The sequence below is a fragment of the Uranotaenia lowii genome, chromosome 2, assembly GCF_029784155.1.
Source record: "Uranotaenia lowii strain MFRU-FL chromosome 2, ASM2978415v1, whole genome shotgun sequence".
Classification (NCBI taxonomy): domain Eukaryota; kingdom Metazoa; phylum Arthropoda; class Insecta; order Diptera; family Culicidae; genus Uranotaenia; species Uranotaenia lowii.
Window position 1 is genome coordinate 395674633 of NC_073692.1, and position 27937 is coordinate 395702569.

At 38.2% G+C, this 27937-nt stretch overlaps 1 protein-coding gene across 1 annotated transcript; it reads left to right on the plus strand.

Annotated features, from left to right (window-relative positions):
- Positions 1-18900: 18900 nt before the first annotated feature.
- Positions 18901-22963, plus strand: LOC129743302 (uncharacterized). Its single transcript, XM_055735288.1, has 4 exons — positions 18901-19667; positions 19745-21690; positions 21803-22102; positions 22311-22963. Exons 1-4 carry the CDS (start codon positions 18901-18903, stop codon positions 22961-22963), a joined length of 3666 nt encoding a protein of 1221 aa, XP_055591263.1.
- Positions 22964-27937: the final 4974 nt, after the last annotated feature.

The following is a 27937-nucleotide window of genomic DNA, read 5'->3' on the forward strand; positions in this document are numbered from 1 at the left end:
CAATGACTTTGACGACGACAACGACGACGATGATGATGGCCGGCAGGCTAAAAGAGCCTCCCGGAATGGCTTCTGCTGCTGCTGATGGCGGTCTTTTCGTCCAAACGGTCTGTCGGTCGTTTGAGCATTTCGTCATGTCATTGTTGCTTACCGGTGTTTAGTTCCTGCATTATAATTTTGCAACATTGTATCCCGGCGAACAATTGGAAAAAAGGTTCCAAACCAATTCAGTTACCTTTTGTGAGACGAACTTTGTATTTGCATTTCTTCTGCAATGCTAATTGACGAGATGCACGATAGATAAGAAGAAAAAAAAGGCGAAGCAAAGGATCAGTCATTCAACTAGTCTAGTACAAGAATGGTAAACACGGATCATTGACTTTTCGCAAGTGTACTGCAAGAAAAAAAAAAAAAGAATCTTAAACAAGTCATTCGAGGTATGTCTCAAATGGCTCCGGGACACTATAACATCGCTTTGAAGAAATAAACAAGATTGCAGGTATAAAATATTTCAGATGGTTTTGGACGTGTATTAAATTATTCTACAAAATGGATCATTTCTCCAGCACTTAGTTTTAAAAAGAGCCCAGACATTGAACGAAATCCATCAGGTCCTAAGATGCCAATAGTTGCTAAGCCGAATGGTGAATTAAAAATTATTGACATTAATAATACACTAAAGTCTGTTTCACATAGAATCTGGACGGATAAAATAGATCATTTATCCGCAAAGAAATAACGTACAACAAAAGTAAAAATGTCATTTTGTAGGGTTTTTATTGCACTTTAAAGGGAGAGTAGGGTCTAACGGGTAAAAAAAAAACACCATTTTTACAATTTTTTTTAGAGTTTTCGTTCAAACAAATGTATTAAAATTTTTTGCATTATACAAAGCATTGTTGAAAGAACATTTAGTAATTTGGACACTGTATCTCAGCACAGAATCATCTGAAGTCAAAAAATCAGAGCAAAATATTTTTAATAGATGTTTTTCTGGACCCCAACGATTTTATTTAACTTACAAATTTTTTTATGAAATTTTTGTGGCTGTCTGAAGTAAAAACTACGATTTTTCACGAAAAAATCCGCCTTTTTTATCTGTGAAATCTCCTCAAAGTAAAAAAAAGAAAAAAAAACGTTGGGGTTTGGTATTTTATATGTAGAAAATATGTTCCAAATTTGAAAAGAATCGACGAAGTAGTTTTCAAATGACGATGTTCACGGACTTTAAAAATGTGCTTTCGAGAAAAACGCGTTTGAAGTTTCTGCTCTCTCTCTCTCTCTTGCGGTATTAGATAAGAGGAGATAAAGGCCTATAATTTCTACAGTTTTGCTTCGATCGACTTGAAAATTTGACACAACATTCTTTAAATGTTTTACAATAAGAAAATAAAAAAAATCGATTTTTTGAAAGTGTTAGACCCTATGTTGGATGTAGACCATTTTTCGGATGGAAGAAAAATGTGTCTCGATTTGCCGACGAATAAAACAAAAGAGATCATTTATTTCACATACATCTTGCATTACACTTTTTCCCGCTCAAACATAACGGCAAATTTACATTAAAATCAATTAATTGGCAACACTCAGCAAAACACTAACATGAAAACAATTGAGGGGCTAACTTCACGTTGAATTTACGGTGACCATTTTCGATGGGATCGATCACCCTACTATCCCTTAAGAAAAAAAAAATACATAAAAATCATTCGTCTGCTTTTCGGACGAATTTTCGAACTTTTTTTGTGATACCACCCATTATTTTCTGCCCAATACTGCTGGCCATCTTGTTCCACACTCAGAAATGAATATAATATAGGGTAAAACTGTACAAGACGCACCAGCGGTGTAGAGACCTGGTTTATCGGATCAAAATCAAGTTTACCTCGTCTCTGAATTCCCGTAACATTTTCCACTCTCATCTTTCGCGCCGGTGTCAACAAACCTTCCCGTGCACACGCTCGGTCATAACTACCCGTTCCTTAGTCTCATGTAACATGTCGCATGGGCTCATTTTCTAATAGCGAGTAACAATACGTTTGGGCACGCCTCTACATCCCCCCTAACACATCCTGATCTAATGTGACCCGTAGGTTTAGAACCATGCAGGTTATTTACGCATCTGCATTATTTCAGATTCCACTTCAGTTTTCTCAATAGTTATCTTTAGAATTCTTCCAGACAACCTTTCGTTATTAGTTACCCTTCTTAAGGTGAATAGTGATTCTTCTTTACTTAACAACGACTCAATATGACTTTTTTTTTTGTAAATTCTTTATTTGAAACGGCTCATACCTTTAGGCTTTAAGGAGCCAAACTCCTTTTGTTTTTTTACAATAGTTTGTTTACTTCTAGTTCACTTTTTTTTAAAGAAAAGAAAATAGATAGGGAAATATGAAAATAAAAAGAATTATAGACGAAGATCAATAGCTTTGAGGAAAAGATATATTTCGAACATGTAGTCCAAGTCTATCACTGCCAGCACATCTCTCAATGGAACATAGGGTGGTTTTCCTCGGGCCCGAAGGGAGTCTATCAAATTCGTTCTAGCGACAAGATGGACCTCGCACGACCAAACAATATGCTCGATGTCGTGGTAACCTTGGCCGCAACTACAAAATTGCTGCCAGCAATATCAAAACGATAGAGTACCGCGTCTAAGGAACAATGATTGGACATGAGACGGGAAAATATACGAATAAAATCCCGACTCAAGTTCAATCTATTAAACCATGGTTTAAGGCTTACCTTTGGGATAATCGAGTGGAACCACCGACCCTTGTCATCCTCGTCCCATTTGCGCTGCCAGTTGACAAGAGAGTTTTTTCGAACTAAAAAGTAAAATTCGTTGAAGGACAATCAATATGACTTATTGATCAAAGCATACTTATGAGATGATTAGGACCCCTTTTGGGGCTCCTGCATGTCTATGAACACACAGCCCCTTTAATCTTCATATCTATAGATGTATTCGGCCTTTATTTCTAGGCGGTGATGACTAATATCAGAGTCATATTTAATCCACATTTGCCCAGTGTCACTAATTGTTTCAGGGTAAATGTACATACGTTTTATCATTTATTCCTTACAAATCGTTCAATCTAGTAGTACTTCTCAGAGCCATGTACACACTCCTACTAAGCGCTGCTTGTCATATGTAAGCTTTCTTCCCTATATCCCTTGAACAACATGATTTCCAGCAAATTTATATGTTCATATGACACTCCATTGTCAATAGAAACCTCCTGAAATTATAGACCCTCTTCATACTTTCTATTCGACTCACGTTTACTTTACAAGGTCACCATTGCATTGCAATGTATTTTATTCCGTTCCTAATCAGATCTCTATAAATCTGAATCCCGAGGCCATGCTTCAAATAACTTCAAATCAGTCACTTATATGTTTTTATTTAAAACATATTATAATGGATCTTAAAATTTATTATCTTTTCTCGATACGAAGAACGTTCCAGTATCTTTCTTTTTTTCTTTTTTTTAAGAATTTAAACTCTACCGTCGGTAATATCTATCGGATAAACTTTTATCTTTAGTAATCATTAACATCACACAACCTTTTAAATGCAACACCAATAAATCTCGTTAGAGAAAGAATTCAATTGAAAAGTATACTTCGTTAGAACACAGTTCACGTTGAACACGTGTACCCACTTCGCCATCCTCAGAGAGATCTGTTTATTCCTTTCGTATTCTCCTCAGAGAATTCCTATTTAAACCTCTTCTGTGAAACCCCAACCATCTTCTTAAAGATGTGCTAATTCTTTTCTTCTCAGAGTTAAAGAATTTCTCCTCTCGTAAAAAGCCATCTCAGTTCCTCAGAACTATCCGGACTACTAAGAGTCCCATCATTTTAAACAGAAGGAACCGCATTCGACTTCTCAAAGTCTTTTCTGATCTGATACACTTCAATTTCTCCAAAGTGTTATCACCGTTCCATTACGATTGTACCAGTCCAATCGAGTTCCTCAAAACTATCAACACTTGGTAAGCGCTCGACTCCTACGGGAATCGATACGTGTTCCTCAGAACCATCTGCATCAATGCAGTATAAACATCATCTGATAATCATTACATCCCGATCAAATCACAAATTGTTCCTCAGAACAAAATTCTCAATGTTCCACAGAACAACTTTCTTACTGTTCCTCAGAACAATTCTCTTTATGTTCCTCAGAACAATTTTCTTATTGTTCCTCAGAACAAATCTTTATTGTTCCTCAGAACAAATCCCTTATTGTTCCTCAGAACAAATCTCTTATTGTTCCTCAGAACAAATTTCTTATTGTTCCTCAGAACAAATCTTTATTGTTCCTCAGAACAAATCCCTTATTGTTCCTCAGAACAAATCTCTTATTGTTCCTCAGAACAAATCTCTTATTGTTCCTCAGAACAAATCTCTTATTGTTCCTCAGAACAAATCTCTGATTGTTCTTCAGAACAAATCCCTTATTGTTCCTCAGAACAAATCCCTTATTGTTACTCAGAACAAATCTCTTATTGTTCCTCAGAACAAATTTCTTATTGTTCCTCAGAACAAATCTCTTCTTGTTCCTCAGAACAAGTCACATATTTTTTCCTCCGAAGAAATTTCTCATTGTTCCTCAGAACAAATTTCTTATTGTTCCTCATAACAACTCTCTTGTTCCTCAGAACAAGTCACTTATTTTCCTCCGAATAAATTTCTCATTGTTCCTCAGAACAAATCTCTTATTGTTCCTCAGAACAAATTTCTTATTGTTCCTCAGAACAATTAGCGCATTGTTCCTCAGAACAAGTTTCTTAATGTTCCTCAGAACAGATCAATTATGGTGTGTTCCTCGGAACAATCCAAACCATTCCTGAGAAATATTCACGTATTGCTCCGCAGAACAAATCACTGATAATTCCTCCATCGACCACATCCGATTTGTTTCTCAAACCACATCGCTACCTGTTTTCTGGAACAAATCATAAATCGTGCTTTCGAACGGATAACAAACTATTCTCCCGAAACTTAAATCACAAAAAGCATATCTCCCTCTCTCAACAGCAAACAGAATTTTGCAACAGATCCTTCAGTTCTCCTTACACAACCCACTCTCCAGCAAGACGCATTCACATCATTCCCTATGCAGGAAAAACGCGTTCGAAACATTTGGGTGCTACGCCCCGACAATTTGATTGCAAATTTTTCCCAACAATTTCTTTCCATTCCAAGTTGTAAAAAATAGCTCAACTTACCCAATGATCTTTTATCCTCGTCGCCAGATGTAGAGACCTGGTTTATCGGATCAAAATCAAGTTTACCTCGTCTCTGAATTCCCGTAACATTTTCCACTCTCATCTTTCGCGCCGGTGTCAACAAACCTTCCCCCCCCAACACGCTCGGTCATAACTACCCGTTCCTTAGTCTCATGTAACATGTCGCATGGGCTCATTTTCTAATAGCGAGTAACAATACGTTTGGGCACGCCTCTACAAGCGGGGTAATATGGCCGATGCCATTATTTCTCAAATATTCACTAACCAACGGCTTCGAATGATGTTTTTCTTCATTTATATTGTAGCAAACAAGCATTTTCATCATTCAATAGATGAAAAGTTCACAAAAACCATTTCAGTTCTTAGAAACAGAAGAATTAATGGAATCAGCGTGAAACTTGTTATTTTTCATAAGTAACATATAAGGTTTTATGGTAAAACAGACTGCGCAATCTGATAAAACTACAGCTTATCGTTTATCCACTCATGTGCACTTTCGGAAGACTATAAAATTTTAGTTGTATTTTAATAACTTCCTACAAAATTTTATCAAAATCGTTCATATGAAAATTGGGGCAGAATGCCCACAAGACCACGTGTTTTACGCTCAAATTTTGAATGCTGTTAACTTTTGAGAAAACCCGAATATCAAAACAAAATGCCATTCGTTTTATTTGCTGACTCCCAAATTACGATAACAATGCATAATTATGACAAATTTCGTCCTTGTTCGAGTAAAAACGGTGCACCAATATTCGACTCGAAAAAATTATCGGCCGCCATGTTTGCCGCGATATAACTATATCAGTCGAAAAAATTGAATTTCGTTGCCTACTTAAAGGCGTTTTATATATAAGGATATTAAAAAGTGTATTTTGGAAAGCGAAATTTTCGTAGAGTTTAGCAATACTAAATGATTTTTAGCCAACAAATGGTTAGTTAACAAAAATACGATGAACATGTAATCAAACATTTGATGTTTCAATAATTACATTCCGTATAATCGTTGTTCCATTTCTAACCACCCTTCATGTTTGGTGCGTTCTGTCCACTAGCTTTGGCGTTCTACCCCGCGGTTTGTTTTCTGGCTGTTTTAGTTTTGTACAAAAATATAGTCAAAAACGTGCCTTTATCATATTTTTTATTTTCGATAATACGTAAATCTGATCACTGAATCGTCGTCAAGTTTCAATTTGGTTCTTAAATGATTGCTATCGCTGTAAACAGCAATTATGCTTAACTGGTGCGTCTTGTACAGTTTTCCCCTACTCTGTTGTGTTATGAGCCTACTTGGTTGAATGATTCAACTGAATCAAAGCAATCGAAAGATTCCTTTTAATTCAACCACGGTAAATGAAAAGTTCATATACCAGTATTTCGATAGCAACTTACTACCTTCTTCAGTGAACTTTTTCGATTTATCATTGATTATGATCAGTGGATTTTCTTTTAATACTTACTAAGAATACTGGAATTTTGGATATTGATTAATGATAATTGGGAGTTTTTACGCAGCCTTACTTCCAATTTATTTTATATTTTCAACAAATAGTTGATAAGGATATTTTTTACATGATGTTTCAGCTTTTATAAACATTGGGAGATTGGGCAAAAATTTGTGGACCTTGGTTTTCAAAAATGACAAAAATTACAAAAAATGACAAAAATGACAAAAATGACAAAAATGACAAAAATGACAAAAATGACAAAAATGACAAAAATGACAAAAATGACAAAAATGACAAAAATGACAAAAATGACAAAAATGACAAAAATGACAAAAATGACAAAAATGACAAAAATGACAAAAATGACAAAAATGACAAAAATGACAAAAATGACAAAAATGACAAAAATGACAAAAATGACAAAAATGACAAAAATGACAAAAATGACAAAAATGACAAAAATGACAAAAATGACAAAAATGACAAAAATGACAAAAATGACAAAAATGACAAAAATGACAAAAATGACAAAAATGACAAAAATGACAAAAATGACAAAAATGACAAAAATGACAAAAATGACAAAAATGACAAAAATGACAAAAATGACAAAAATGACAAAAATGACAAAAATGACAAAAATGACAAAAATGACAAAAATGACAAAAATGACAAAAATGACAAAAATGACAAAAATGACAAAAATGACAAAAATGACAAAAATGACAAAAATGACAAAAATGACAAAAATGACAAAAATGACAAAAATGACAAAAATGACAAAAATGACAAAAATGACAAAAATGACAAAAATGACAAAAATGACAAAAATGACAAAAATGACAAAAATGACAAAAATGACAAAAATGACAAAAATGACAAAAATGACAAAAATGACAAAAATGACAAAAATGACAAAAATGACAAAAATGACAAAAATGACAAAAATGACAAAAATGACAAAAATGACAAAAATGACAAAAATGACAAAAATGACAAAAATGACAAAAATGACAAAAATGACAAAAATGACAAAAATGACAAAAATGACAAAAATGACAAAAATGACAAAAATGACAAAAATGACAAAAATGACAAAAATGACAAAAATGACAAAAATGACAAAAATGACAAAAATGACAAAAATGACAAAAATGACAAAAATGACAAAAATGACAAAAATGACAAAAATGACAAAAATGACAAAAATGACAAAAATGACAAAAATGACAAAAATGACAAAAATGACAAAAATGACAAAAATGGCAAAAATTGCAAGAATTGAATGTTAAAGAATTATTCGATACAATAAAGATGGTGAATTCTTTCACGGTAGTTTTTTCATCGAAATACATGATCTGAAATTATTGAATTTCATTTGATCCGCATAGAATTGTTGTATTTTTTTAGTTATTTCAGGTGGACGTTTTGAATCAGTATCCTCGAAGAATAAAGTACGGTTTATTTTAGTGTTCTTTAATATTACAGGGCTACTATTCTTGCTGGTTAAAATCGATGTTTATGTTCATTCAACTCATAAACTTTTCAAAATTTATGCAGTTATAGCTGATCTTAATTAGCATGTCATTAGCGTGCAGTTCACGATCTCATACCATAGCATATCAAACACCATAGATTCTAACTAGTAAACTTTTTGCGTTTGAAAAACGGATAAATCAACCCGATAGTGCTAGCGTTGCCACATATATCGCATTAGCGCGATAAAACGTTGAAAAACGAGGCTGGTGAGTTTATTGCGAAAATTACTGCAAATCACTCAAGGAACCGAATGCACATATAACAGTTCGCTTAATGACATCTCTCCTGCCTTCCTGCGTGAAGTTACGGAAACCAGACGCTTTCAGGCGTTAGGTTGCGGGCGGGTGGTTGGCTGAAGGTAGAAATTATGCCGTTGCACACATTCAGTCACACATTTTCTCAAAGTTCACTCGTCGTGCCAAACGAAAGGCAAGTAACGTAAGGATATAATTGAAGTTAGTTCCTTACGGTTCAGCGAACGGTACAAACCTAAAGTTCAAACAACATAGTTACATACATGAGCACATCCATACAGGAGGTAGAACGGCATCATTTTCGCTGCCATTTCTGGTGTTGTGCCATGTATCTTTACGACAAGACTGGATTTATCACCAAGTAATCTCACGCGACTCCCGCTGCTGCACTCTGGTTGGAAATGTGCAGCAGAAGAAGGAAGGTGCACTCGATGCATGTGATGTGTGTGGTGCACTCACCCAGTTCATAGGTCAAATAAGTTTTTCGTTCCAAAATGTTCCAACAACTTGGTCCTACCCCGTCAGTTGTGCGGTTGAGGAGATTGCGTGCTCTCAACTCAACTCAACTCGAGTCTGAAGCTGATTTGCCAAGCATGTAGTAGGTACTTGCGTTTGAAATATTAATAAATTTGTGCACAATCGTTTCGATGATTTACGCCCCAACAATGTGTTGTAGGATTCGGTAAACTAGAACATGAATTTCAACACCATATTGGTAACTGGTAACTACACAGTTTAAACTTCAACCACTATGTTGCACAGAGTGGAGAGTTCATGAAATGCATAGTCAGATAATCAAAACCTTCACATTCGTTACCGGGAACATCAACAGGCTTAATATATGGCTACATCCTGGCCCGGCTCAAAAAGGGATTTAATCCATATTCTCGCGCGGAATATCTTGCAGCTTTAAATTATCGCGGCGTTTCAGGAATCGTGGGGCAAACAAAATAAACCAAACTCCACAGACCTACCATCAGTATCAGGGTATATACATAAGGAAAGCTTGCACACTATCCGACTGCCAGCTCGGGTCATCCATTTCAGTTGGGCTTCCGGTCCTGTGCGCTACACAAAAATATCAAACTCATTTTTCATCAGCTTTCACCGTGGTTGCAGTGGTGCCCAAAAATGGTTTCAGATGTTTTTTTTTTAATTTTCATTTCGTTCGGAAGAAGATTGTAAGGAGGGACTGTTAAAAAACAGTAAATAAAATTTCAAATACCTAATATAATTTAGAATTTTAACACTACTCGCATCCACCTTAAATCGTAAAACTCGAAATGCATGGTTATAGAAAATGTATGCATTACTTGTTCCAAATCAATCACTTCGACTTTCACGATCGCTGATGTGGGCCAGTAGAACATGTTCGACATTGCCAATGGTTGCTATTCCGTGATTGACCGAGGCCATCAATTTTGTTCAGAGGTCAAATGAATGTTGCTTGGGATTAGCAGCTCATTCAAACTGCACAAAACTGATGCTGCTGTACGTCAACAACGGCGCTGGCCACGTCCTAGTAGTCAATGGATAGATTGAAAAAAGAGACAGGTATAAACAATCTGTGTGTGTGTGTGTGTGTGTGTGTGTGTGTGTGTGTGTGTGTGTGTGTGTGTGTGTGTGTGTGTGTGTGTGTGTGTGTGTGTGTGTGTGTGTGTGTGTGTGTGTGTGTGTGTGTGTGTGTGTGTGTGTGTGTGTGTGTGTGTGTGTGTGTGTGTGTGTGTGTGTGTGTGTGTGTGTGTGTGTGTGTGTGTGTGTGTGTGTGTGTGTGTGTGTGTGTGTGTGTGTGTGTGTGTGTGTGTGTGTAGAATGTTGCTTCTTTTTGATTTTGGAATTCACTCTTCAATTGTCAAAATGCCGTCTAAGGAAGAAGAGCAGCGTATCAAAATTTTGCTCGCGCATCGCGAAAATCTGAGCTACTCGCACGCGAAGCTGGCAAAATCGCTACAAGTTGCCAAATCAACCGTTACAAATGTTATTAAAGTGTTTGGGGAACGTTTGTCGACAGCCAGGAAGTCTGGATCGGAGGGAAATCGAAAACCGGAAGCCGCTGAGACGACAAAGAGAGTTGCCAGTTGTTTCAAGCGAAACCCTAACCTCTCTCTCCGAGATGCCGCAAATAAGCTGGGTGGTGTATCGTCTACAACCGTGCTTCGAGCCTAAACGAGCCGGACTATCGACTCACAAGAAGGTAGTGACTCCAAATCGCGATGATAAACAAAATACGACGGCCAAAGCGCAAGCCGGAGGCTGTACACGACGATGCTGACGAAGTTTGACTGCGTGGTAACGGACGACGAAACCTACGTCAAAGCCGACTACAAGCAGCTTCCGGGACAGAAGTTTTATACGGCAAAAAGAAGGGGGAAGGTAGCAGATATTTTCAAGCACATAAAACTTTCAAAGTTCGCGAAGAAATATCTGGTTTGGCAAGCCATCTGTACCTGTGGCTTGAAAAACAGCATTTTTATAGATTTCGGAACTGTCAACCAAGAAATTTACGTGAAAGAATGTTTGAATAAACGTCTGCTGCCTTTCCTGAAGAAACACGGTTGTTCCGTACTGTTTAGGCCGGATTTGGCAGCTTGCCGTTACGGTTAAAAGGCCATGGAGTGGTACGCCGCCAACAACGTGCAGGTGGTTCCCAAGGACAAGAACTCTCCCAACACGCCAGAGCTCCGCCCAATTCAGAAATACTGGGCTATTGTCAAGCGGAACCTAAAGAAGACCAAAATAACTGCTAAGGACGAACAGCAGTTCAAGGCAAACTGGCTTTTTGCGGCGAAGAAGGTGAACAAGGTGGCTGTACAAAACCTGATGGCAGGGGTTAAGCGTAAGGCCCGGCAATTTGGATTTGGAAAAGCGGAAGCCTAACTGGATATTTTTCCTGAATTTTATTCTAATTAAACTTGTTAAAGAAATTTAATTTGATTTTTTAAATAAACAATTTCACAGATTTACACGCGTTTTCCCTTGACCTAATTTTGACCGTATCACCCTTTAGTATTTAGTTAAAATTTTACCGAACATCTTTTTCAAATTCAAAACTTCAATACATTTTTATGCATCTTATTTTTTTTTGCTCTGCGTCCCTACTTCAACTTGATATTATTGATTTCCATATCAAGATAAAAAGTAATTCTACATCACAGATCAACTGAGAGAAGCCGTGATTTAAAAACTTTATGTTGATACTGTACTGAGGTATCAACAATGTAATTTTAAAATAAAATCCGGAAATCTTAAAGATACATTAAATTTAAACACGAATGTTGCATTGTTTCTAATATATAACTGAAAAGTCAACAGGAGTGAAAAAGAAAAATCTAACGTGCTCACCAAAAATGTTTTAAAAGATGCCAATTTTTGATCTGGAAGTCCTCCTAGAAGCACTGGTTCTCGAATCCACAAAGGAGTCCGCTTTCCGAAGCTCCGAAGATGTTGTTGGTCGCTAAAATGGTTCCAACCGTCTAGATTAACCTATCACTTGATCTTCCAGATTTTAAAAATTATTAGCACTTTTACTGTCAGAAAGAAAAGACGCGTCATATTCCTGTAGCCGCAGCCTACCAAGTCCCTAGGCATGATATTTTCTCTAACAGCAAATTCACTCGTGTTGGGAAAAAGTGATAGGAATTTTGATACTTGTAGCACATTTTGAAAGTTTTACCATGCAGAAATGTTTTCAAGATCTTTGGGCGTAGAATTTTTTTACAACACTGGCTGATATGAATAAAGCTCTAGTAATTGCTTTTGCTATTTTGGAGCAGTTTTGTGAGTCAAATACTTTGAATGGCATGCATATTTTTTATCCGGAGCTGGTTGAAAGTAAATGTTGTACTCTGCTTTTTCATATCTAGTTGAGAAAATGCTTTCAAATTTTGCCATTCTTAAGTTCGAGCTAAGTAAAAACTATCGAAGCAATTGTTATTTTCTTATTCATACCACTTACTGTTTCTATTTCAGCCGGTTATGTGATAGAAATCGAGCTAGTTATGCATCACAGCATGCGAATATAGAACACGTGTTGTAAAAAACTTGACAGCTGCAGATCTCGAAATTGTTTTTACATGGTAAAGTTTTCCAAATGTGCTACAAGTGTCAAAATTTCTACCACTTTTTCCCAACACGAGTGAACTTGCTCTAAGAGCAATGTGAGGCAGGCAGTAATCACATATTTACACATGCTACATAGATACAGCAGGCCTATGAAGTATTCATCGAATCCAATGTAAATGGAAATCAAAAAGATGGAATCGCACATCTGGTGAATTTTCTGCACACTTGATGAATTGTGCCGCACACTTGGTGAATTTTTTGCACACTTGATGAATTCTGCCGCACATCTGATGAATTTTGCTGCACATCTGGTGAATTCCAACGCACAATTCAATGTGTTTTTTTCACTTTTTAAATGGATACTTCATACCTGTGAGATACAGCAGCTAAAGCCTTGACCAGTGGATTGAATTAAAGGAATGTTTTTTGTTGCTTTTGCTACATACACACGCACAGTGCTCGGTTCGCTGGCTGCCTGGTGTTGGCTGGTACCTATTTTTGTCCATCCTTCTTCGTCTTGTGATGCGATAAGGAGGGACGTGAAAACATTTTAATTTTGTTTCTTTCAGACATACACAATTCGGTTGCTCTGGGAGGTTAATGCCGGTGGACGCAAATCGACACCGGTCGCGTTATCTTCTTGTACCAATGATGCTATGCAATTGATTTCATGCGATTGGCACAGAGGCTGAATATTGGTTGTACTAACGTCCTTAAAGTGTCTTAAATCAACAAGTTGCTTGAACAATTTCAACATAGTTCAAGAAATATCGTCTTGTTACTTTTGTTTATCAAAATTGGTGTTCGTATAGATTTGAGATACAAGTTTCAGGAGATTTTGCTAAATTGTTCACAGGAATAACGTCTTGAGAACCAACTGGACACTGCTTTAAGCCCAGCGACGACGTTAATCCAGGCAGAATCGTGAGTTTCAAAATTACGTGATACTTGCAAATGAGTACGGGGTTATACTCTCCGATTCCAGGACACTGTCGGTTATCCTGCAGCACCAACTCGGTAGAAAGGTAGCTGTTGACTGTGCGTTGCTGTTGTTGTTGTCGAGCGAAAATGTTTCCCGGTGAGCTAACTTGTGATTATCGTACAGCGCCAGTCGGCCAGAACCCAAACTTTACAGTAGGGGAGGAGCGGGCTATATGCGCCTATTAAGCAGAACACTGATTTAATCAAATATCACGTCGAATATGTGTACAAAAACTATATACACGTGTGCAGGCATCTGTTTTCTATACAATGGAGTAATTTTCATGTTAAAATTTTCTTCTGTTTCCAAGAAAACGATTTTATTGTAAGTGTTGTCTAAAATGCCGAACCTCAAACTGTGCGGGCTGAATGCGCCTATTTATGTTTTGAACAAAATTTCTGTTTTTTTGGCAATATTTCCGTATAATTTCATTGAAACTGCTAGAAAGTAAGAATTTCCGTACGACAAAGCTGAAGTTTTATAAAAATCTATGTATAATATATTTTTTTGGAATAAAACAAAAGTTATGGTTGCCATACTATGAAGGCAGTTTATCCATGAGAAAAACTTTATCAAATTTGTCTTTAGATCTTCAATTCATTCTTAAGATGTCATTCAGAGCTTAGATTTGAAGGTTCAGTGTTAAAAATCATTTATTTATTCTATTTAACCTGTTATTTTAGGATGGAGGCATTTTATAAACATGATGGGGGCATACAAAAACACTCTATTATTCCACTAAATAATCATTATTAAACGTCCACAAAAGCTGAAATATGTTTAATTTCTTAAGTTCATTTGAGTAAGAAACAAAAACCATCCTAGTTTTTGTTTTAAACTTCTTTACGTATAATTTTTAAAAGTCGAAATATTACATCAAAATGTATCTGTACCTTGTATGATTTTTTGAATTTTTTGGAGTTTATAAATTCAAAAAATTCTTTCTTGCCTTATGTTCTAAGCGTATCACCCTCAAAATGCATTGGTCAGATAAGCTGTCTAGTCAGCCATTTCGCCAAACAGCCGTAGGGTCATTTAACCCGATAGGCCCATTTAGGAAACCTTTCCCCTACAGTACAGCCACCAGTCGGCAAGGCATCCCCAAAAGCCACCCTCTCAATTCCGCGTTCACACCCATCCACCGGCAGAGGTCTTAGCCAGTTGGTGTTCCTTGTTGATGCTGCTGCTGCTCATGAAGGGATTATGCGAAACACAGCAGCGAGCGCCAGAGATGATGCTTTTTCACCATCATCCACAGAGCTGCTTTCGCTTGCAATTGCTTCGAGGATTAAGTTAAGTCTCTGCCCGGCAAGCGTCTGAATTATAAATTTCAGTTTCATTGTTTCGTAATGAGTTTCGGATTGAATTGAATGCTGAATTTTAGAATGGACTAGGTATAGGATGAATGCAATCGTGGGTGCAGTTGAATGTGGTTGCAGGATTTGATTCATCATAAATTATGAAGTATTTCAATGGGTTCACCACCCAAGTAACAATTTTAGCTTTATTATGGTCAGCAAAATTTCGTTTGGACTATCGCATTAATCTTCACCTATATTCATTCTATAACCTCACCTGGACTCTAATAAAGCCAAAATCAGGCTATTTGGCCCTACCCTAGAAACGTCAATGTTGGTCACCAAAGCTTTTAAAAAGCTATTATTAAACCTGTTAGAAATTTTTGTTTTTTTCGGTTATGTGAGTTCTCGGGGTTTTTTTTTAATTTTTTCCAGCAACCATAATGGTTGATGAATGATGATTGCATTATTCAGATATGATCTGGTAAAATTAATTGCTAAAAAACCAATGTTTTAACCATATAATCTTTTCTACTGCCAGTCAAAATTTTAGGTAAAATGTATATGGAATAGTATCTTAAAATAAATGCGCCTCGTCAAATCTGATGGTCAATCATGATGGAATTAATGGAAAAAAGGCCTGAAAAATATTTTCCTATGCTTGCATTGTGAATCCATCAACATGGCGTCATTTTGTGCCCCTCGATTTTGCAACCAACATGGCGTGAGTCAATTCAAAGTTTTATTATGGTTTAATGATGACCCCAAAAAAAGCTACGATTTGACGTTTCTCTCGCAAGCCAACCAATTACACACTTAGGTTGAGTTCCTCATTTTGAGTTGTTAATCATTAGTACAGTAAATGAGGACAGACTTTTTGAATGAAAAAGGATTGGTTTTGAATGACCCGTGGAATAAATCACGAGTTGAAGTCAAATTTCGTTGTCTGACGCCATCTTGAAATCCAAAATGGCGGCTTCCGCTGAACTTTAAAATGGTGTAAATGACTTGAAATCGCATGAAACCCCAACAAAATGGGTATCGGATGAAAGGGCTAAACGAGTAGAAGTTGAATTTCGCTATCTGACGCCATCTTGAAATTTATCCGCTTCCGCTCAACCTTTTGACAAAAAGTCGCATTAAACCACCACTATACGGGTATTGAATGAAAAGGCTAAGCTAGAAGATGTCGATTTTTTTTCTTTCCGACGCCATCTTGGAATCCAAGATGGCAGCTTCCACTGAATTTTAAAGCTGTTAATCAATGAAAATCTCTTGAACACAACTTTTTTCACGTAATACTACATTAAAACTACTATTTAAAGACAATTTAGATCATTTTAAATCACTTTTATTATTTTTTCATTATGTTTCTAATGCATTTAGAACTTTTCTTGTTTTGTTTATAGTTTTGGATTTTTTGCCATTTATGTAATTCTATTATTCCTATCATGCTATTATGTCTAAATTGGTCTAAATATGGTCTGTATTGTGGTGGTTTTTGTGGGATTTTCAGTCACTTACAGATTTTCAGAGAAACGCGAAAAGGGATATTTGACTTCTATCATTTAGCCTTAGCACCCAATACAATATATTTGGGAGTTTCATGCTATTTTCATTCATTTACAGTATTTTTAAGTTCAGCTGAAGCCACCATCCTGGATTTCAATATAGCGTTAGAATGCAAAAATAAACTTTTTATAGCTTATCCCAATTGACAAATACCCATATTTTGGAGGTTTCATGCGATAATCAATGATTTAGAGCATTTGTAAAGTTTATAGAAAGCTGCCATCTTGGATTTCAAAATGGCGTAAGATAGCAATATTCGACTTCTACTCGTTAAGCCCTTTCACCCACTACCAATTTGGGCTTCATGTCATTTTAAGTCATTCACTACATTTTAAAGTTTAGCTGAAGCCGCCATCTTGGATTTCAAGATGACGTCAGATAGCGACATTCAACTTCTACCGGTTGATTTCTTTTAACTTATACCCCTATAATATAGGTTTCATGCGATTTTCAGTCATTTACAGTATTTTCAAGTTGAGTGGTAGCCGCCATCTTGGATTTAAGATGGTGACGGGCAACGAAATTTGACTTCTACTTGTTTATTATTTTCACCTAATAACCATATTGTGAAGGTTTCACGATATTTTCAGTAATTTACAGCTTTGAAAATAAAAGCGGAAGCCGCCATCTTGAATTAATGATGGCGTCAAGCAACAATTTTTTTTCCTACTATTTGGGCCCTTTCACTCAATACTCATATTGTAAAGATATTCATACCACTTTTGGTGATTTTAAGTTATCAAAGATGTATTTTTTTAAATTTTAACTCAAAACCAACACGCATAACTTACCAAAAATGTGTAAAAATGGGAGTTCCAATTCAAATATGTGCTATCTAATCTGAGCGTGTCCTGCTTTGACATCTTGATCGAGAACTGTCACTAAGTTTTATGGCGGTTTTATAATCATGCACTGAGTGCTATTATAGAACATGCAAAAGAAAGCTTGGAACAAACTTCTAAGTTTGTGTTTTATTATAGTTTAAACAAAGCATTCCTAACTCTTTCAAAATAACTAAAAGAGAATGCTTAATAAAAGTTTTATTAGCGTTTTCAAAACCATCTGAAAACATATGGTCGAGAAAAAATATAAGCATAATGCATGACCATAATAAAACCGTCATAAAACGAGCTGCACAAAAAAATGCCATAATTAAACCATAAATAAAACTTCCTAATGCTAGTTGGCATAATCTGTGTTACTTGGGCAGCTACTGTCCTTAAAGAATCATTTTGGAGGTCAATGAATATTAAAACTAATAGTGTAGTTTTTTATACCAAATTTTCATTTAACGTTTGTAAGCCTATAAAATTATTAGTCTCAAGGCCAATGGAGACTGGGTGCATCACGCACATCCCTATGCTGTGTGCTAGCTAGTCGAATCTGTAGTCCGTATGCTAAGTTATCGTATGGGCTACCATCACTTCTCTCAATTTTCTCGGGCAGGCAGTCTTAGTCCTAGTGTCCAGTGGTAGAGATGTGTTTGAAAAAGGCCGGGGCTCGGCTAGTTCAGCAAAGTGAATTTATAAAGGATTTTGGCTCTACATTTCAGAAGTGGGATTGTCTACGTCTGACTACGACTAAATGTTGGTTTCCTGACAGGTTAAAGTATACCAAACCATAGTTGCCGGTAAGTTTTTAAAACATTCCATCTGGCCAAAAAAGATGACGCCATAGTGGGCAAAAAAAAATTAAGTAAGTATGAGGGAAACGATAACCGTTGAAATAATCACCCATACACGGGGGAGTAACTTTCCTAAATAACCCATACTTCAATATATGTTGAGAAACTTCTAGCCGAGAGAGCCGTCTCTTTTCAGGAGAAGAACTCTCTATTCTATATTTCATATTAGTGTGAGTGAGATGTATGAAATGGGCGCCCATGACTGTAAAGAGCGAGAGAATGAGTAACTGCGAAATATTACTTGTAAGTGTTTGTGTAAACTTATCGAGATTTTAATTGCAATTGTGTGTGTATCGAGAACGGCATTGCAATTTGGAAACGGTTGGTACCAGTTGTGATTTTCTTAACGAACAAATCTTAGCTAAAGTTCTTGTTAATTAACAGTCAAGTTACTAAGTCGCGAGTTATTTGTGCAGTACAAAGTTCGGAATAAATCAATCGTTAGTTATTCAAACTATGAGGTTTGGTATTTTAATGACTTCATGTCCGAACTTTTCCAGCTTTGTTCGGTTTGGTGCATAACCTCAAATCGCTGATTGTGCTTCTCTACTTTCGAGGAAATTGCCGTAAGTTGTATATCATTGAATCTGAATCAAATTTACAGTTTATTTATAAATATGTGGAAATTATTACAGTTTTGTCCCGGTTGGTGCATAACTTGAAATCGTGGATCGTGTACCTGAATAATTGCCGAAGTTACCGTAAGTTTTGTAAATTGTTGTTGTTATGTGTGATCTGAAAATAAATTGCATTGTTGTGAAATTTACAGTGATTAATCCGCGAAACACTTTATCGAAAAGATGCATTCTGCCAACCGAGTTAGAGGTTCAGCTCGATTAAATCGACGCCACCAACAACCCGTCCCAGAGCAGGATGTAGGCCTAGCTATGCGCGCAAACGAGGTTGAGGCAGTTCTATCAGAATTCGACCCCGACAACAAACGCAACCAATCCGCGGAGGAGTGGCTAAATGAGATCGACTCAATGGCAGAGATTTTCGGATGGGACCAGAGAAGAACATTACTGTATACTTGTATGAGCTTGAAGGGGCCTGCAAAATTCTGGTATGACGGTTGCAAACAACAGCTGCGAAGCTGGGAGATTTTCAAAGAACAGTTTCTCGAAAACTTTCCGACAGTCATTGATTCGGCCAGCATTCATAAGAAACTGATAAACTTAAAACGGAAACCGGATCAGTCTATTGAGTCGTATTTCCACGAAACAGTTGCCATGGGTAGAAAAATCCGTTTATCAGATGACTTGATTAAGGAATATCTAATTAAAGGCTTACCTTATGCGTCTACGCGAGCCGTAATGGCTCAGGAAGCGAATGGCACGTTACCCCAGTTTCTGAGTGCATTGATGAGAGTTGATCGGGCGACTAAGGATAATGACAAAAGGGATACTTTCTCAAGTGGACGTTCTGGATTCACTAAGACACCAGCTAGAAAGTCAATGGATACTTCTCAGGGTACTTTTGCGCCAAACCGAAGTGGACAAACACCTCGCGCTCAAACACCTCGTGGTGCGACGACGAACATTGTCACAGAACCCGGAACTTCGAGAGGGTACACATCGACACCAATGGCTAAAAGACAATGCTTCATTTGTCGTTCCGAGAATCACTTGGCTCGAAAATGCCCAGAGCGCAAGGATTTTCGATCTCCGGTGGCATCAAACCACACCACCAAATAAATAACGTGGTTTACCAGAAAACTGCCGTCATAAAGGACGCTTCAGTTAATGCTTTCATCGATCTGGGCAGCGAGAGAACTATAATTGGAGAAGGAGTTGCGAGGAAACTACAACTTAACATTGAGCCAGATTCATCGATTCTAAAGGGATTCGCCGGAGGAGAGTGCAGAGTACTGGGAACCACGACGGAAGCTATTCAAATTGACGGATTTACTAATCAAGTAGCGATTCTGATTGTTCCCGATTATGCAATGAAATATGAGCTCATGATAGGAGATGATTTCTTCCAACAAAGGGGTGTATCAGTTGAGAGGACAATGGATGGAGTGACTATACGGCACGAGCAACCAGTGGTTATGACCGTGCAGACTGGCAAACAAAGTATCTCTAAGAAACTTCTGATAGTGAACGACTTGCTCATCGAGTCTAGCGCTGCACCCATCTCTAAGCAACAGTTGGTTAAATTAGTCAATCAGTATCGCGATTGTTTTGCCATCAGTACCAATGAAATTGGTTTCACTAAACTAGAAACAATGCATATCCGCTTGAAGGAGGACAGGGTTATACGACACGTACCGTACCGAGTGGCGTATGGGCAACAAAAATATTTGCGAGACGAAATTGATGAGATGCTACGAAACGACATTATCGAGGAATCATCGTCGGAATTTGCAAGCCCAGTGGTTATTGTTCCGAAAAAAACTGGTGGCTTCCGCATGTGCGTGGACTATCGGATGCTAAACAGTATCGTCCAAAGGGAACACTTTCCGAATACGCGAGTCGAAGAAGAACTTCATCAGTTAACTGGAAAGCGCGTTTTTACGTTGCTCGATATGATGAGTGGTTATCTACAGATTGGCGTTGCTGAGGAATCCCGAAAGTATACGGCATTCGTCACTCCAGATGGTCATTACCAGTTCAAACGCGTCCCCTTTGGCTTATCTAACTCAGTAAGTGTATTCTGCAGAGCTATGAGTAAAGTTGTACGACCGTTGAGAGATCAAGGGATCTCCTTTTACATGGATGACGTTGTGATCGCGACCGAAACTGAAGAACAAAATCTGGCGTTATTGGAACGGTTCCTGATCGAGGTGGCGAAATCTGGAATGACATTAAAAGTAAGTAAATGTGAATTCTTCAAAAGGTCCATCGAATATTTGGGTCACATTGTCGCTGAAGGATGTGTTACGCCTGGGGAAACCAAAACCGAAGCAGTAGAAAAGTTTCCTGTTCCGACCGACGCTAGGACTGTACGCCAGTTTCTTGGACTCACCGGCTATTTCCGTCGTTTTGTTCAAAACTACGGCCAAATAGCAGCTCCTCTGACACGCCTTACTGGCAAAGTATCATTCATTTGGGGAGAGACCGAACAGAAGGCATTTGACAATCTAAAATTAGCGTTGACTCGACGACCCGTTTTGGCATTGTACGACCCAGCTCTACAACATCAGGTCCATTGTGATGCTAGTAGCTTCGGATTGGCAGGAATTCTGATTCAGATAAACCTCAAGAATCAAACTCAACCTGTCATGTATTTCAGTAGAGCTACCACCGAAATCGAATCTCGCTATCACAGCTATGAGCTTGAGGCACTTGCAGTGGTAGAAAGCTTGAAAAAGTTTAGGTATTATCTTCTGAATAAGCACTTCGAAGTTTATACTGACTGTCAATCCCTAGCTCTGACAAAGGCTAAAAAGGAGCTCAACCATAGGATCGCCCGCTGGTGGATGTATACCCTGCAGTTCTCATTCGATTTGAAGTTCCGATCCGGCAAGCAAATGGATCATGTGGACAGTCTCAGCAGGAACATAACGAGGGGGACTCAAGACGTCGAACAGGTCTTGTCCGTAAATATAGATTGTTTCGACTGGGTCGCCGCACTTCAGTTGCAGGATGGTAAAATCTGTAATGTGCGCAAGATGTTGGAAGGATTAGTAAAAGCAGAAAAAGATATAATAAAAAAACTACCAATTAATCAATGGGCGAATATTTCGTATTACAAATGAAGGGCTGAAGTTTGTTGTACCTGCCACAGTCAGGTTCCATGTTGTAAAGTCGCTACATGATGACATGGGCCACCCAGGAGTCGATAAAACCACCGAGTTGGTAAAACAGGACTTTTGGTTCGAAGGCATGTCTGCATTCATCAAGCAATACATCAAATGCTGCATCGAGTGCGCCGCAAGCAAACGAGGTTTAGACGAGACACGATACCAAATCCATGCTCATCTGAAGGAACCGATTCCGTTCTGGGTCGTCCACATTGATTACTGCGGTCCATTTCCTAGAAGTAAACGCCAATACACAGGTACTGGCTGTCGTTGATGCTTTCACAAGATTTGTTATCCTGAGACCAACTCGAAGCTGCAGCACCACCGGAGTGATATCGGTTCTCAACGAAATATCTCAGTATTTTGGAATACCAAAAATCGTTGTATCCGATAGGGGAGCAGCATTCACGTCAAAGGCATTCACAGAATTTTGCGGAGAACGGGATATTAAGCACTCACTCATAGCTGCTAAAACGCCCAGGGGAAACGGACAGGTCGAGCGATGTTTCCAATTTGTCACCAGTGCACTAAAATGTTTCACTACGGGGAAAGATGAACGCGAATGGGACACTAATTTGCCTGCCGTTCAATGGGCTATGAACACCATGAAAAACCGTACGACTGGAGAAAGTCCACACGTCATACTCTTGGGTTATCGTCCCAGAAACGTGTTAAATAATAAGTTGTTGCTGGCCCTACGAGACGAATCTGATTTAACCGATGAGATAAAATCACTGCCGGACATCAGGCAAAAGGCGCAAGAACAGATGACACAAAACGCCGAGAAACAAGCTGCGCGTCACAACACAACCCACAAGGCTCCATTGACTTACAACGAGGGAGATTTAGTTTTATTGCGTTTTGAGCCTCCCGCAGACGGCAGTTCCAGGAAGTTAATGCCTCGATTCCGGGGTCCTTACATAATTCATAAGGTTCTTGGAGCAGACCGCTATGTCGTGAAAGACACTCCTTCAACTCAGGTTACACAAAAGCCCTTCGAGTCGGTATACGCTGCAGACAAAATAAAGCCTTGGGGGCAGCCACCGGAGGATGATTTCCCTGAGGTCGAAGAGGACGAAGAGGAGTCAACTGATGCTGATGAACAAAACCCGGTTTAAAATTATTTTCGAATCTGAAAGAATAAAAAAAATGATTAAAACCAAGAATTAATTTCTTTACTTAACGATACAGAGTGCAATTCACATATTAATCTTCTCACTAATGGCCTTTTTGGCTCTTCAATTGGTAGATTGCTGCGATGTGACGACGAAGGATGGAAAATCAGAGAATAAGCTTACAGAATTTGAATGTTTAGCTGTAAAAAAATGAAATGTTGATTAAATCAGATAATAAATGCATTACCTTGACGACATAAGGTCGAAACACTCAATTTTCACTTCACCTCCTTTTCATTATTTATGATTTTAGCTCATCAGTTGATAGCTTGCTGTGATTCTTTGCCGAAAAACGAGAATGTAAAAGAGGAAATTTTCTCCATGGTACTATGGAAACCTTTAACTTGTTTGTTTTGTGTCTCGACGATCATTAATGTGAATCATTATCATTAAAGGAAATGATTGCTATGATGACTGCGTGCTTAAGGTTGCGCGTGTTTCGTATTGCATGCAACCTGAAGAAGTATTGATTGCTTAGATTTTTTTTATGAATTAACCGAGATACGAGAATGGAATCTCGTATATAATATTTAATTATATAGGTGTAAAATACTCAAAAATATTTCTAAATCTGAATCTGATCCACTAGAGTCGTTCGATGAGATTAAAAGTGGGTAGTATAAAAAGTGTTGGATTAAATAATTTGAAGGTACAAAGCATAGTAAAAAAAAGATAAAATATCGAAAAGTAGTTAAATGAAGCACTAGAAAATTACGAAGGATTGTGATACCAATAAATGAGTTAGTAACGGATCTTTGTGAGTTACTACAATAATCAAAACTATTGAAATTCTTAAGAGAAATATTGATTGACGAGAGTAACGGTTCTTTGTGAGTTACTCAAACAAAGATAATTGTAAATTCTGAATGAAACCAGACAGGTAACGGAACTTTGAGAGTTACCGAAAGCGATGACAATGGAACGTGGTGAATTGTCTACAAGCCGGATCTCCGAGACGGAGATAGACAGGACGGCCGAATGTAAGCCTATAAAATTATTAGTCTCAAGGCCAATGGAGACTGGGTGCATCACGCACATCCCTATGCTGTGTGCTAGCTAGTCGAATCTGTAGTCCGTATGCTAAGTTATCGTATGGGCTACCATCACCTCTCTCAATTTTCTCGGCCAGGCAGTCTTAGTCCTAGTGTCCAGTGGTAGAGATGTGTTTGAAAAAGGCCGGGGCTCGGCTAGTTCAGCAAAGTGAATTTATAAAGGATTTTGGCTCTACACGTTAAGCTAAATTTTGCTACTGGGGCAAAATTTGATCACTTTTTAACACATCTTTTGGTAGGGGAGAAGGGGGATACTTGATCCCCTTTTCTAATTTTTCTCATATCTTTTTGGGAAAATTTAGCTACTCTCCATCTTCCGCATTTTCTGACAGCGAGTAATTTCAAGTTTATACGCTCCAAACTAGAAGCATTTTCGTGAGACGGAAAAAAATTATGATTTTTTTAAGTTGAAGGAGACTTGATCCTTTACTAAAGGAGACCTGATCCTTAATTTGGGTGCCCCTAACCCTAGGCAAAAAACTAGTGAAATCCGAAGATAAATTGTCCGTTGACTATTTTTTGCCATATCAGTTCTCATTTCACAGTTTGTTAGTATCAGGCAAAGAGTTCGGAATGTAGCGAAGGAATCAGGTATCCTCAGGGATCAAGTATCATCATTCTCCCATATAGAATTGAAAAAGTTCAAAAAAGACTTCTAAGGTACATATTAACAAACCTTTGCTTGGAAAAAAAAATGCCGGACTATCGAGCAAAGTGTATGCTGGTTGGTTTGGACTCACTTGAAAATCGCAGAAAATCAAACGACACAACGTGTTGTTTTTAAAAGATTTGACCTGTGGAAAATATTTTTCTCCGTTTTTGTTGTCACAGATTTCTCCTAACGAAGAACTTAGCAGTCTTCGAAGCATGAGACCTTTCCAGCTCCTTATCCGAATTACTGACTGGACACTCGATTTAGTTTCGATTTCAAGAATTTCGACTATATAATTGTGCTAAATTTTTGTCAAATTTAGCAAGGTTCGCAATATCGATGATTGGTGGGAAAATTCAGAAAATGATCAGATTTTCGTTCTAATTGTCAAGTCAGTGTGATCAGTGATAGAACGATTCGACATGACCCATTTGGCACATGCACATCCTAATGCACATGATGTTAAATGATATCATTGGCTCCATGCCCAGAAATAACTAAACGCAAACTTAAGTTGGTGGCAACATGAATTCGTTGCAAAGTCAGAAAACCCATTTTATTTACCCTTAAATACAACGATTTTAAAAAGAGCGCGACTTACATGTTAATTAATGCCACTGGCCACTCTCTGATATATCCTTTGGCCAACAATCTTCTCATTCACCTGCTGTGGTTCGCTCTTGTTTTCCTTTGTGCCGATTCCCGCACGTGGGTGCACGGTGCGGAATGGATCGAGCATTTGGACCAAAGTATCCTGGCTTTCCTCGGGAAATAATCCTTCTCGTGCCGTGAATGCACGGTGCTGCTCCTCTCGCCGAACTCCGGTTACGATTCTGTCTCGATCGAATCCAACAGCTGTAATTTTGAATAGCTTCGACAGCTGTTCTGGTCGGGACAACCCCGAAACCTGCTTCGATGAAGCGCCAGCAGGCTGGGTTCCAATGACGTTTCTCGCCGGTGTACTGTCATCTGCACCAAAGTTTTCACGAGACGGAATGGCCATCCCGAAGGTTTCTCCTTCCTTTGACACGCTCATTCCTGGTGCGAAGATCCGGTCAGATTCCAATTGATCACCTTCCGGAAGCGACGAAAATTCGAGACGTCTCTCGAATTGTTAAAGCTGCGACGAATGTCGAAAGCCCTGACCTCACAGATCCGACGCAAACGGATCCGGTACCCAAGGGTCCGAATATAGGCGAAAGATCCGATTCAAAGCTCCAACGTTGGTTCCGGTCCAAGCCAAGGAACTAATTTGAAATCCGCGGCACGAAAGCTGCGGTATAAATATCCGCTGGGAAAAATGTGACGAAACTCATTCAACGAAGGTTGAATTTGAAGCCCTTCAAGAAAAAGAGGTCCTATTGGGACGGAAAAAGTGGGGTTAGAATTTGTGATGTGCGCTGCATGTGACCTCTACTCACTTCCGACCCCTTTTTAGTGTAGTCTTGTCGAGCTTGCTGTTCGTTCCTGGGCAGAATGTAACCGTGTGTAGCCGGTGCGATCTTTTCGAATTGAGCGCCTTTGAGAGAAAAATTGCCTTTGGCCTCGTCTAACGTGTGTGGCCTGTAATAAAAGGCTCTTTTAAAAAAAGCTAAATGGCCAATTCAATTTGCCACTTACCTGCAATTCGTTTAGTGCACTACGCCCGTTTTTCCCTTCAGGGACAGAAAGAATCGCTTTCAGCGATTGCCGTTTAATTTTTGGCGGCTTTTCGTGGAATTTCCCACTACACACGCGTTTTTGCACACAACTTTACAGCGTCGATCTTACTGGGCGAATGAAATTTTTTCCCGGTCGTCCCTCGTTCAGTTGTACCAACCGCGAAGAATGAATCTGTCATGGGTGACGTTTTCCACTGACGTTTCTTTTGGTAGACGTCTACTCGATGTCTGGCTGACAAGCCAAGAAGATTCCAAATTCGTACGCACGCTCTTTTTTTTAAACTCAAAATTAAGTAATTTTGGTTCAAAACAGCACTTCAGTGGCATCCCTCAACTTTGAGTTTGTCTGGGCAATAGCAAAACTAAGTTCTGATAGGCATACTCAATACTAAGTTCGGCTGCCGAACTCGAATTTATCCTTTTTTCGAGGGTAGCTTATTTTCAGGGAATTAAAGGATGATTAAAATTTGTTGTACCCGGATGTTACTGCTCCGGTACATTGCATTGCAATTATAGAGCGGTGTAAAGTTTTGACACTCCCGGCCCAAGAACACTTCCGGATGTTACTACCTACGGGAAGTAAACAACATCCGGAAGTTTCCGGACATTCCAAGCCGCTCACCGTATGGTGACAATGACGGACAGAATTTTACGCTGACACGGTGAACATGCATTCCATTATGAAGTTCCTTCATAGTCTTCCGGTAATTGTTCCGGAACGACCAAATTTTGCGACGTGTTCGTTGGTGTCTGTTCTGGTTCGAACTGAACTCGCTAAGTGTCAGTCCATCAACAAAGAGAGTTCAATTTTTAGTTCATAAGGTCGAACTCAGCTTTGCTCCCTCGCCGAAGGAAAAAAAGGATCAATTTTGAGTTCGCAGTTCTAACTCCATTTTGAACCATTGCAAGGAGGAAAAAGGGTACTTAACTTTAAGTTCATATAATCGAACTATGTTTTGAACCTCGGTCGTACTTAACTTTGAGTTAAAATAAAAGAGCGTGCGGTTGCTTTGATTCGGTGTTTTTATGTTTATTTTTATGCATCAGGAGTGCTTTTCGTGTGTGCACGCTATCAATTGTTTGAAAGGGAATGGGTAAAAAATAAATAGTTTGCGCATTGACTCAAAAAACGTATCGAAAAATTCAAATGTAACAATGATAACGTTATAAACCTGGCTATTGCTTGAAGACTACTTATCAGCTAATTGTGGATAGTGTGCCCAAAAGTTTTTTGTTCTTAATTCACTGAATCAAAGATTGCTGCCTTGCTACACCTAAAAAGCAGTGTCCGGCACAAAAACGCTAATCCGATAATCGCTAATTAGTCCGCTAACTTTCGGTTAGCGAATTCATTTTCTCGCTAAACTTCTCTTCAGCTAGCGGATAAGAAAGTTCCGCTAATTTTTAGTTCCGCTAACTGAAGAACGCTACCTCTTTGAAATGTTAACTAGGCCATACACTTATAGATCATAAATTCGGTATCATTTAAATTCAAAATTTTGAATCCGATCATGTATTTAAATGTTCGTTTAAGATTGATTTCAGAAGCTAT